General features: G+C 46.3%; 2 protein-coding genes across 5 annotated transcripts in view; both read left to right on the top strand.

The window, feature by feature from the left end:
* Ttll5 (Tubulin tyrosine ligase-like 5) overlaps positions 1–10,003 on the top strand; it is a 98,842-nt gene extending 88,839 nt beyond the window's left edge. For all 4 annotated transcript variants that reach the window (XM_070672323.1, XM_070672332.1, XM_070672348.1 and 1 more), the window contains one exon: positions 5,339–10,003. In XM_070672323.1, coding sequence (XP_070528424.1) covers positions 5,339–7,121 — 1,783 coding nt within the window. In that variant the 3' untranslated portion in view covers positions 7,122–10,003. The remainder of the gene's footprint in view (positions 1–5,338) is intronic.
* A 382-nt stretch (positions 10,004–10,385) lies between these two features.
* On the top strand, positions 10,386–11,261 carry LOC139109586 (uncharacterized). The gene has a single exon (XM_070668753.1). It carries the CDS (start codon positions 10,386–10,388, stop codon positions 11,259–11,261), a length of 876 nt encoding a protein of 291 aa, XP_070524854.1.
* The last annotated feature ends 1,792 nt before the right edge of the window (positions 11,262–13,053 follow it).

Here is a 13,053-nt window from a genome sequence, read left to right on the forward strand (position 1 = left end):
AGCACCCCATAGTGATACTCTAAGCACGATCTTAGACGCCATACAAGAAATAAATAGGCGCTTAGATCGGGTAGAAAGCGAGCTGAACACGTCGCGAGAACCGCTCCACTCCACACGAACGTCGGAACCGGTAGCCTTACGGAGAGAACCACTAACACACGACCGCGATGACGTACGATTCTCGTTGGACAACCCCCGGCAATACCTGTCGATAAAGCATGCCCTCGAAACGATCCCTTCCTTCGACGGGAACGAGACGCACGCCAAAAAATTCATTAAAGCCTGTGAATACGTCGCGCGAAAAATAGACCCAGCGGACGAAAATGAACTATTAGCCGCAATCTTGTACACAAAACTGACGGGACGCGCGCTGTCGCGTTTCGAAACTAGGAAAGTCGTCGGATTTTCACAATTCTTAAGCGAAATAGAGGAAGCTTACGTGCAACGACGGGGCACCTCATATCTACAAATCGACTTTAATAACTTGCGGCAACGACATGGTGAAAGCGCGCAAACTTTTGGATTCCGAGCAGACTCCCTCGCGACTGAGCTATACGACGCCTTAAGCGAAAACCCGAAATACTCAGATGACGAGAAACGCGGGATATGGAATTCTATACAGAAACAAGTACTACAAAATTATCAGGCCGGACTCCTCCCATATACTCAAATGATCGTACGGTCGCGGAACTATACTACGTTACAACAGGCCATCGCAGGGGCGGCTATGGAGGAAAGACAACGCGGTATCCCGACGTGATCTTTCCTGGATCGCGACCCGCCGCCGCGACGCCCCCCGCCAGCCTGTCAAAAATGCGGGAAGCAAGGACACGCGGGATTCGAGTGTCGCACGAGCCGATACGCGCAACGCTTCGCGTTATCGCGAGTCGATCATCCGCCACGCGTGCACACCACGACGAAACACTGCTCATATTGCAACATACCGGGGCACACGCGCGAGGAATGCCGACGCCTGAAACGCGAGACGGGACCTCGTGAAAACACTAGACGCGACTCCCGACCGAACCCTCCGCCGAGGAGGGCCCCCGTAGTAAACACCGCGCATTGTCGAGAGAGAGAACTGAATACAGAGACGGTAGGAAGCGGCCCGGGAAACACTGTTCCGCCGCGCCATCAGGAAACCCGACTCGCAAGAGATTATCAGATAGCGCACCTGGCAGAAGACACGAAGAATCGACAGCTCGATCTCGTCACTCTACCAATCTTCCAAGCGAAAAACGGAAAGGCTACTTTCCTCGTCGACTCGGGTGCCGCGGTTACGCTTATTAAGGTGGGAAAACTAAAAGGCACCACCCCCATTTTCTCCGGTTCAACCGCACTAACGGGAGTAACGGGGCATAAGGCGAAAACACTCGGTAAGTGCAACGCCACAATCCGCCTCAGGGCTAACTTCGTGCACCACGATATGCACGTCATGCCGGACGATTTCCCCATCGATTACGAGGGAATTCTCGGGATGGACTTTTTAAAGACACAGCGGACCGTATATGACGTAGAGAACGGCCGCCTAAGTATAAACCGTGTGACGTTCCCGCTCCATCCGTATGCTCGCATCATGTTACCGCCGCGAAGCGAGACCATCGTACGCGCGATTACAGACGAAAATCGGGTGGGCATAATCTACGCACACGAGCCTGCACCCGGGATCTTGATCGGGAATTGCCTAGTCGATCCGATAGGCAACGCGTGTCCTATCAGCGTGATTAACACAACCGAAAAGCCGATAGTTTTTCCTACACTACGACTGGTCGTTCACCGAGCGGAATTTGCTGACTCGGCACCGGTACTCGCGTTACGCGATACGCTAAGCGACGGCAAGGTACAGACACGAATAAAAGCGTTAAACGAGCAGTTGCGGACATCACACTTAAACAAGGAAGAGGAAGACAAGCTGCGGGTAATCTGCGCAAACTTTTGCGACACATTCTACCTCGCTGGCGATACTCTTTCTCACACTTCCGCGGTCGCGCACGAAATAAATAACGACGCGAAAATAAAACCTATAAACTGCCGACCCTACCGGTTGCCGGAGCGCCATAAAATAGAAGTAAATCGGCAGATAGATAAAATGATGAACGAAGGAATTATTCGCGAGAGCACGAGCCAGTGGAATGCGCCCATACTCGTGGTACCGAAGCGAGCCGACGCGTCAGGAAATCCGAAGCTCCGGATAGTCGTCGATTTCCGGAATCTAAACGACGCCACAGTGGGAGATTCGTTCCCTATACCAAACATCACGGATATCCTAGACCAACTGGGAAACGCGAAATATTTTACAACCTTAGACCTCGCGTCAGGATACCATCAAATCCCTATGCACGAGGAGCACAAAAAGAAAACCGCGTTCTCAACGGCGTTGGGGCATTACGAATTCAATCGAATGCCGTTTGGATTGAAAAACGCGCCAGCTACTTTCCAACGACTCATGAACTCGGTACTATCGGGTCTCCAGGGAATAAAATGTCTTGTGTACCTCGATGATATCGTAATTTACGGGGCCTCGTTAGACGAACACAACAAGCGACTCGTGGAAGTATTAAAAAGACTGCGTCAACAACCTGAAACTTCAACCTGAGAAGTGCGAGTTCCTCAGGAAGGAAGTTTTATATTTAGGACATATAATAACGGAGGGAGGAATACGACCCGACCCATCTAAACTAACTGCAATACAACAATTCCCGACGTCAAAACGAGTACGCGATGTACAGTCATTTATAGGGCTAGCGGGATATTATCGCAAATTCATCGAAAATTTTTCAAAAACTGCAAAACCTCTAACCGCACTCACGCGAAAAGACAGCGTTTTCAAGTGGGAAATGGAGCATCAGCAAGCTTTCGAAATACTAAAAGAAAAATTGACCACCGCCCCTGTGTTAAGCTATCCGAATTTTGAAAAAATTTTTCTGATAACCACCGACGCCTCGGACTACGCGATCGGGGCCATATTATCGCAAGGAGAAATAGGAGAAGACCGCCCTATCGCATACGCTAGCAGAATACTAAATAAAGCGGAGAAAAACTACAGTACCACGGAAAAGGAGCTGCTAGCAATAGTCTGGGCGGTAAAACATTTTCGCCCGTATATTTATGGCACGCGTTTTACAATAATCACGGATCATAAACCACTCGTGTGGCTATTTAACGTTAACGATCCGGGATCGCGATTAATCAGGTGGAGACTAAAATTAGAAGAGTACACATATGATATCGTGCATAAGTCAGGCAAGCAGAATACAAACGCAGACGCGCTCAGCAGAAACCCGCCAGAGGAGTTTATCGGAGTCAGCACAAACGAGACCAACGAAGAACAGGAATACAGCGAAGAAGAGAAAATAAAAATACTCAAAGAATATCACGACTCCCCCTTAGGAGGACACCAGGGAGTAAATCGCACAATAAATAGGATCAAATTACATTATAACTGGCCCGGAATGAATAAGGATATCGAAAAGTACATCCAGAAATGCGAAAACTGCCAAAGGAACAAATTAAGCCGAAAAACGAAAATGCCGCTAATTATAACGGACACGCCAGGGAAACCCTTCGAGAAATGCGCCCTGGACATCGTGGGACCGCTACCGATAACGACCGCCGGAAATAAATACGTGCTGACATTTCAAGATCTCCTAACTAAGTTCAGCAAGGCTATCGCGTTACCGAACCAAGAAGCGGCTACCGTGGCCAAGGCGTTCGCGACAAAGATAATTCTCGAGCACGGGATACCCGAGAATATTCTCACGGACCAAGGGACCAACTTCCTAAGCGAAATTTTTAAACAAACCTGCAAACTTTTGAAAATAAATAAGATTCAAACCACCGCATACCACCCTGAAACGAACGGCGCACTAGAGAGATCTCATAGGACCCTAGCGGAATACCTGCGACATTATCTGAATGAAGAACAAACCGACTGGGATGAGTGGTTACCCTATGCGATGTTCACTTATAATACCACGCCCCACACATCCACGGGATTTACCCCATTCGAACTCGTGTACGGGCACCAGGCAATGCTACCGACGGCACTGACCACGGTGCCCAAACCAACATACTCCTACGAAAATTACGCGCAGGAATTACGCGAACGATTGCGCGCGGCTAACCAGATAGCCAGGGAAAATGCAAGATTAAAAAAGGAGAAAACAAAAAATACGTTCGATCAGAAAATAAATCCGCGCGCATTCAAGGTAGGCGACACAGTGTTACTGCACGACGAAACGGTACGAAGGAGGCGATCGAAAAAATTAGACGCTAAATGGATAGGACCATATGTAATAATAGAACGAAACGGCGACGTTAATTATACAATACGAAAGGGCCGAAAAACAACGCGAGTACACGCGAACCGACTAAAAGCCTTTATAGACCATTAATAACACGAAGAAAGATCACGCGCAGCGAGGCGGACAGGGAAAAATAAGCAATAGGGATAAGGAATAAACAGCAGGGGGACCAGTGGCAGAGGCAATCGACACCAGTCTCAGGAACCAAAGAGGCTGGGTTCAAGCCAAAGGACGGACAGAAGCGAAAAGAAATACGTGAATACTACTCACGGTTGCTGAGAGTCCATACGACCCGGCCAGTCGACGACGCCCGGATCCGGAGATCCACGTCGTACCGCCGCTCCCAGACGGAGATTAGCCGGAAGTCATCCCTTGGCGGCGGGGGCGGTGACGGCGTCCTAAGGGTGCAGCACGGCTCGCACATCCGAGGCTCGAAGTAGCCGCTGCACCTCACACAAAGATGATACCGCGCCCGGTCCAGGAGATGATCCTGACACAGGACAATATACCCGGGCGCATGGCACCGGAAACACCGTTCCCCCGATGCCAAGGAAGCCTCTCTTGGGAAATCCACTGGAAACAAAGAAATCACAAATAAACACCCCGTAGTTATAAGTACACTAAGTAGTCGTAGGGAAAGTAAATGTAAGGCGATAAAACCAAAAAAAAAAAAAAAAATTTTTATATAAATTTTTTTTTTTTTTTTAAGAGGAAACGGAATCACAGTATTCTTACTTTTCTTTCTAATATAGGAAAAAAGAGAAAACACTCTGCGAATTGCTTCGTACCCGTCGGCGACAGAGAACAGACTGACGGGACGAGCATAAAAAATTCATGGGATAGATTAAGGCGACACCGTAATATTACACGAATAAAATAGAATATATGCACTCACCTCAGCGATAGAGTCCTTTTCGCCTACACAGTAGCGAAACCTCAGACACGTGGGGACACTTCGCGCACTCAAAAAAAAAAAAAAAAAAGCCAACGCGGCATCGCGTTGAAATAAAACTGAAAGATAATTTACCTTTCAGAATTATTCTCGCTGCAACACACGGTTCAAATGGTGGTACGGGGGGTGAGCAGTCACCGCCGTACAAAATCACCAAATTCGAGAACGAACCCGGGCTATACTTCGAGGGCCAGGGACAACTTCAGGTAACCGAATCCGTGTGGAAATTCGTAATAATCACCGACACAGAAGCCATCGAAGCACGATACAAAAACTTACAAAGCTATGTCACTAAAGCAGAAGAATTATGCGAAAATTTCTACAAGTCAAAAGAAGATCAGATAGGCGCAAAGTGTAAGGAGATACTATATACAGCAGCAGCGGAAAACGATAAGCTAACAGTCGCGTTGAACCGGCTACGAATTATATACGGGGTGCCGGTACAAAAAAAGGGATTAATAGATATTATAGGGAAGGTAGGAAAATCGTTGTTCGGATTGATGGACGCGGATGACGAAGAACAAATAACAGAACAACTTAAAATTATACACTCGCGGCAAGAAGCGCTACAACATGTCGCAAAGACGCAGATAAAAATTTTAAACACAACCATAGGTCACATAAAATTGATGGAGGATAAAGTAGAACACCATATACAGATTTTAGCAAACGCGACAAGCAATATCAGCTGGAGGCTGGACCAGCTGACGCGAAGATTGTATGCGATAGACTATTTGTCAGTATTAGAGGCATTAATAAAAACTATGATAAACAACGTATACGATGTCACCGACTTCCTAACTCACGCAAAAGCGGACATTATAAACTTACGCATACTACCCTTAGAAAGACTAATAATAGAATTAAGAGAAGCCTCGGGGCATTTAAAAGGGGGAAATCACTTCCCATTCAGGGTAAACGAACAAAGCTGGAACGACATACAAAAATACGCGGAAATTAGCGCATATTATAAAAAGAACGCGATAGTAACTATTATCAAATTCCCCATCGTCAAATATGAGTCATATGAGGTAATGAGAGTCTCGCCAATACCCGTCCTAGAGAAAGAAAATAGATTTAAGGTTGTAAACGTAAACAACGAGGTAATCGCGTTTGACCGAGATAACGCGAATTATATCCTACTAACCGCGGACGAGCTAAAGAAATGCAGGCGTGGGAACAAAAACTACATATGCACGCAGAATCACCCGGTTTATCGCGTTAAGGCGAATGCCCCGTGTGAGATACAGGCGCTCACGAGACCCGAGCAGCAACCGACGCAATGTGATATACGACAGCCTACGTCGCGTGCCACGTTTTGGATGACACTAAACGAGCCGCAGGCTTGGTTATTTTCGACCATAAACACACAGGAGATACACATGCAATGCAAAAACTACCCGAGCAAAATACTACTGATCGAGCGGACGGGAAAATTGAATGTGTACGGAGAATGCAAAATCACCACGACCGACATGACGATACGCACAACAACAGCTTCTAACGAGACAGACATAATTACCCACTTACCTCTATACAACCTAAGCCTTACACTCGCGAATGCCTTACCGGAAGGAACGAACTTAAAAGAGATACAACGCGAGACATTTATAAGAAACCCGGTAGAGTTAGATAAGTTAAGCGGCGAGCTCAGTGAGCTGGACAACACCGTGAGTCAGCCCGGAGGTATCACCTCACACGAAATAATCGTGTACACTGCGAGCGCCAGTACCATCGTAAGTGTGATAGCTATAATTGCGGTAATTGTAATATTAGGTATAAGAAGATATCACAAGAATAAAAAGCCCCCTCCGTCTCCTCGCATGTTGAAACCAACCACGGCGCCCGCGCCCGCGTCCGTGTAAAAAATAAGTTTAAAGCGATAAGCGAAACAAGAAAATTAGATTAAGCAAATGACTAATGTAATGGCTTCTGTAAACAGCGATAAGAAGAAAATGGCCCTAATAAAGCTCTAGCCCTTTTCTTCTCCCCAGGGGGGGAGGGATGTTGTAACCCGACCCTGGCAACAGCAAGGCCGCGCACGCGAAGGTGCAGGCCGGGTTAACAACCAGCGTCGATCGGATCTTCCGATCGCGGAATTCGCTGACCGATCGACGCCTTGCACTTTTCGCATAGGCAATGACCGAACGCGGTCACTGTCCTATGCGCCCGAAATCCGCGGACTGTTGCTTTTCCGCTTTAGCAACAGTCGCGTATAAAACCCGCGGCCGCCGAACGCCCGCGGGTCATTCTAACTAATAACTACTACACCGGGGTAACGCTGCCCGAAGTCTGAGCAAACAAACAGAGGGAAATAAAGAACATCTACGTAAAAAAGGAGTTTACAATTTATTTGGTCCTCGCGGATATACAAAAGAACCGGGAGGACGGACCCCTTGCACCGTCCTGGTGCAACAAGAATCATTTTTGAATCGCAACCAAAAATTTCTAAATTTATTTGTTATTCTACATACCCAGATAGCCAAGTGAATAATATCACGTTTATAGGTGAAGCTTGACAGCAATGTTTGTTACAATTTTCACAACAATTGTTTGTCAAGTATTTGTCTTACTTTGTCATGTAAAAAAATTTCGAGCAAATTTGTGACAAAATTTTTATATTATATGATGCTGTAAATGACACAAAAAGACTTATTCGTAAATTTTATGCATAGAAAAGTACATAATGATGCTATTAACGTTGTAATGTAAACTTTACGTCAATAGCAGTGAAAATTTGTTATACACAGTACATTAACAAATTTGAAATAGAAATAAGACAAATTTTACTATATACGGTAAGATAGCAAATTTATGGAAAGAACAGAATAAGATTTTCTGTAACATTACAAGACTCAATATGTTCACGCAAATGACAGAAAATTTTGACGTGCACTGCATATACAGCAAAATTGTGGCAAGAACAGGGCAATTTATGCCACGTACGGCAGAATAACGTAGCAAAAATCTTATCGTAATACATTATCGTAATCGATCCGATAATGTAAGCTTGAATCTACATTCTTTATTAGATACAGGAAGTGCCATAAGTTTAATGAAAGTAAAATTCATACCTCCAGTTATGTTAAAAGATATGCAAAGCGTAAAAGCGAATTTATGTGGTATTAATTGTAGGCCTGCGCCTATGTACGGACCCGCGCTTGGTCCTGCGCTTGAGCGTCTCTGCGCGGTTTTCCTCACACGCATTGCATAAGACATGCGAACGATATGCTCTCTCCTCTAACGCCTGAGATATTTCTCAAGCGGTTCTCCATTCAGTTATTCTTGCTCTTGCGAGTCTCACGAGAGGAACTCACACGTGGTAGAAAGATTATTTATCGGCAAGCGGTATAAGTATTCTAAGGCTTTCGATTCTAGCCAAGCCAACTAGTAATTAAGTTGATTAATTAAAGTGTCAGTTAAAATAATTAAGACTTTTATTTGGCCCGCTAAATACGACTCAACCAGCATCTCGTTGGACGATCCACCGGGGCCAGAGGATCGTCCCCACAGTGGTGACCCCGACGTGATACTTCTTGGTTGTCGAAGAAAGTTTTTAATAAAACGCTGCCGATTGATCAACTCCTGGTGTGGAAATCTTTTTCGCTGTCCAGCATGCAGTTTCTGCGGACAGACAATTCTTTACCGCTGGGCAAGCAGTTCTTGCTGCAGCCGTTTCTCGCTGCCGCCATACGGACAAATCCTCTCCATCTTGGTGACTCCTGGCCATCGTCAATCGAGTGCAACGACTCTCGCCGAGCTTGCCATTCAAATCTAACGGGCGCATAAGTTCGGCATCTGACTTCTGAAAGCCAGCGCCTGGCCCGTGAAATTGCACGGGATTTCGAGACGATTTTTGTTTCCTGCCTCCGTCGTGCAAGCTACACTAACACGACACCCGATTGTGGATCGTAAGTGTTGCATGGGCACCTCACCCTGGACGCAGCCTCGCCCTGTTCTTGCTGTTCTTGCTTCTCCTGCTGTGCCGCTGGTACCTGCTTTTCCTGCTTTTGGAATCATCGATGCCGCGAAGGTATATATTGCGTGAAGCCACCGACACCGGCGCCCTCATCGAGACCATTGCAGCCGCATCTCACCCCTGCGAGATCATCGTCATCGCATCGCCCTTCCCTCCCTGTGCCAATGCAAGTGCGTGCGTTCCCAAATTGCGTAATTTTTTTCTCGTGCCGATCACGAGCATAATTAGCGAGTTAATTTTTAGCGCGCGTCGTGTTCAAAAGCATAAGTTTTTCAGCGTTAATTTTTCCACTCTCAAAACGTGAATTTTTTCGCTGCATTCTCGCTGTATAAAAAACGGTTGGTTCTTTCAGTATAAAAAAAACGGTTGGTTCTTTCACGCGTTCTTGTGGCGTAGCAACCAACGTTCATTTTTTTCTTTTGTCGCGCTAGCGCACAGCGACATTCGTTTGTTCAATCTCTCTCGTTCTTGCCGCGACGTTTCGCAAGTTTCTTTATTTCGCGCGCAAGTGCCAACCGTCGTTGAAACTTTCCGCGTATGTTTTTTATTTTTCTGGGCCACAAAACAATTTTGCCCTCAGCGACCGTCCTCGTTGGATATTTTATTTTTAAATGTAGATTCCGTGCGATATTTCTAGTTATTTGCGACAAACTCTATTGCGTGCGTTTTATTCCTACTTTCAGCGGCGTGTTGCACCGGGAAGGTGCTGTGGGGTCCGTTCTCCGGATAGTGTAACGGGATGTCGTTGAATAAATATATCTCGTTTAAGTTGCTGTAGTCGTTTATTTTCCCTTTGATGAATTACAGCTTTCGAAGCCGCGCGTGTCTCTATTACAAATTCTTAATTGCGACTGCCCGTCCGGGCCGCGGCTGCCCTTATATATCTCCTGCTGTTGCTATGTCAAAATTCATAGCAATCAGCAGAATCGCGGGTGGCAACCGCGACTGTCCTCGGACTTCGCGTCCCGGTCGGAAATGCCGGGTTACCTTGATCGGCGGTATTCTGCCGATCAAGCTAAACGGTTGCGCGCGTGCGACATTCCGGCGTTATTCCTGAGCCTCTGTTGCTAAGGGCTCGGGATATAACAGGCGTATATTTAAGACTGCGTTCTCTATTATTTAATTGCGGCGTACTTCAGGTTACGCTACGATGGCGCAAAATGCTAGTAGCAATAATCAAGCGACTTCATCCGGTTCCCCAGCGCATGCGCAACACGTTGAGGCTTTCTACCGAGTTCCAAAAATGCCTGCATTTTATAAAACTGATCCTGCTCTTTGGTTTATCCAAGTCGAAGCTTCACTTGGAAACGCGGGCATTAAAAGCCAAATTACTATGGCGGACACCGTAGTCGCTCACCTCGACATCGAGGCCGTTGCTTTAATCAACGATTTGGTTGAAAGCCCCGATCCGGTTAAACAGTACGAATTAATAAAAGAGCGAATTGTTTCCACGTTTGCGGTATCCTTTGCGGCTAAATTGCGCCAGTTACTAAAAGGGCAAGTTACCCTCGAAGGGAAGCCATCTCAAATCCTTGCGAGAATGCGTAATCTGTGTGGATCGTTTTGTGGCGATTCTGTATTGCGTTCGATATTTCTTGAATCCCTTCCGAAACCATGTCGCGCTGTACTAGTTACTAGTAAAACCGATAATTTACAAGATTTGGCGCAACTTGCCGATACGATCATGGATGCTTATGGCCTTACGCCGCAGCATTCCGTTGCGTCACTCACTAAAGTTTGTCCTTCAGAATGTGCAAATATTAATAAAATTGCACCTTCTTCACCCTCTAGCTCCATTAAAAGTACGCTAGAACTGTTACTTAAACAATTACAAAGATTAGCGACTCAGGATCGCACTCGCAACCGTTATCGAAAAGGCTCCAATAACTTTTCGCGCTCTCGTTCTCGCTCTCGTAGCCGTCCCGCGGGCGGAATCTGTTGGATTTATAAAAAAAATGGCGTTAAAGCAATATACTGCGTTAAACCTTGCTCGTGGAAACAAATCGCCGATAACTCGTCAAACTAGCAGGGCCTTCGCCCAGTGAGGCAATGGTCGAGGCCCCTGATAGTTCTCAACGCCTCCACGTTCGCGACCGCAAGTCCGGTAACATCCTTCTCGTGGATTCCGGTGCGGAAATATTGTTAATTCCGTCTTCTAACTTTAATAATTTATGCCCCTCCGACAATAAGTTGTTTGCTGCCAACAATACCGTCATTAACACTTACGGTACAGTGCGTCTCACTCTTGACCTTGGTATCCGTCGTCCAATGGTTTGGAATTTTTGCGTTGCCGCTGTTCCTTTTGCTATAATTGGAGCAGATCTTATTTCAAGTTATAATTTAATTATCGATCTTAAACGCCGACGTCTTGTAGACGAGACCACTGGTCTATTTGCTTCGGGTATACTTAAATCCACCTCCGCAGTTTCGGCTCATTTAATTCAATCAACGCATAAATACGCGCATATTATTACTGATTTTTCCAGGGTCTTTGGTGCGGCGCAAGCGACTCCGCTTAAGTCTCGTGGTGTGCACCACCACATAATTACTACCGGTCCCCCTGTCGCCGAGCGTGCTCGCCGATTACCCCCAGATAAGCTCAAGGCCGTTAAAGCTCAATTTCAACGCGACTGTGAGGAAGGACTCTGCAGACCTTCTAGTAGCCCTTGGGCAAGTCCCATCCACCTTGTTAAAAAGAAGGACGGTGACTGGCGCGTTTGCGGCGATTACCGTCGATTAAATGCCATTACGGTTCCCGATCGTTACCCGGTACCGCACTTGCATGATTTTTCATCCGCGCTTCATGGCAAGTCCGTTTTCTCGTCTTTAGATCTCTCGCGCGCGTTTCACCAGATACCTGTCGCGCCTGAAAATATCCCCAAAACCGCCGTTATTACTCCGTTTAGACTCTTCAAATTCTGTGCAATGACGTTCGGTTTGCGTAACGCCGGGCAAACCTTCCAGAGGTATATTCATCGTGCTCTCGGCGATCTCGAGTACGTCTTTACCTTTTTCGACGATATACTAATTGCTTCTACTTCCGAGGCAGAGCACGTATTACATCTCCGTACTGTTTTTCAACGACTCGATGAGTTTCATCTTCGCGTGAACGCCAACAAATGTGTTTTTGGCGTACCTGAACTTGTCTTCCTCGGTCATTTAATTACTCCTGTTGCACCGGTGAGGGTGCCGTGGGATTCGTTCTCCGGAGAGACTTGTAATTTTAGGAATAAAGTCGCCTTTTCGTTAATCTGATTCACTTCTTTATTTCTTTCTTCCCTTTTTACAGAGTTACACTTACACTTGTTATTTAATTAAAGATTCCACGCGAGATACTTGTTAGCGACTGCCTGTCTGGGCCGCGGCTGCCCCTATATATCTCTTACTGTTGCTATGCCAAAAATCATAGCAATCAGCGGAATCGCGGGTGGCAACCGCGACTGTCCTCGGACTTCGCGTCCCGGCCGGAAATACCGGGTTACCTTGATCGGCGGTATTCTGCCGATCAAGCTAAATGGTCGCGCGCGTGCGACATTTCGGCGTTATTCCCGAGCCTCTGTTGCTAAGGGATCCCTCCCCCCTAGGGAGAAGAAAAAGGGTTGAATGTTTCATTTTTTGTTCAAGCCTTTTTCTTTTACAAGTTCCCTTTCCCTCGGGGAGAAAAGGAAAGACGTTGAGTTTGTGATACGTCTTTTTTTTTTTGTGGTTAATTATAGTTTATTTTTATTACAATATTTTTTTCTTATTATAGTAATAATTATAATAATGGCAGTAAATACGGTTAATGTTGTACTTAATCCTACGGAATATATTATTAT

Source organism: Cardiocondyla obscurior, linkage group LG02 (genome assembly GCF_019399895.1).
Source record: "Cardiocondyla obscurior isolate alpha-2009 linkage group LG02, Cobs3.1, whole genome shotgun sequence".
Taxonomy (NCBI): domain Eukaryota; kingdom Metazoa; phylum Arthropoda; class Insecta; order Hymenoptera; family Formicidae; genus Cardiocondyla; species Cardiocondyla obscurior.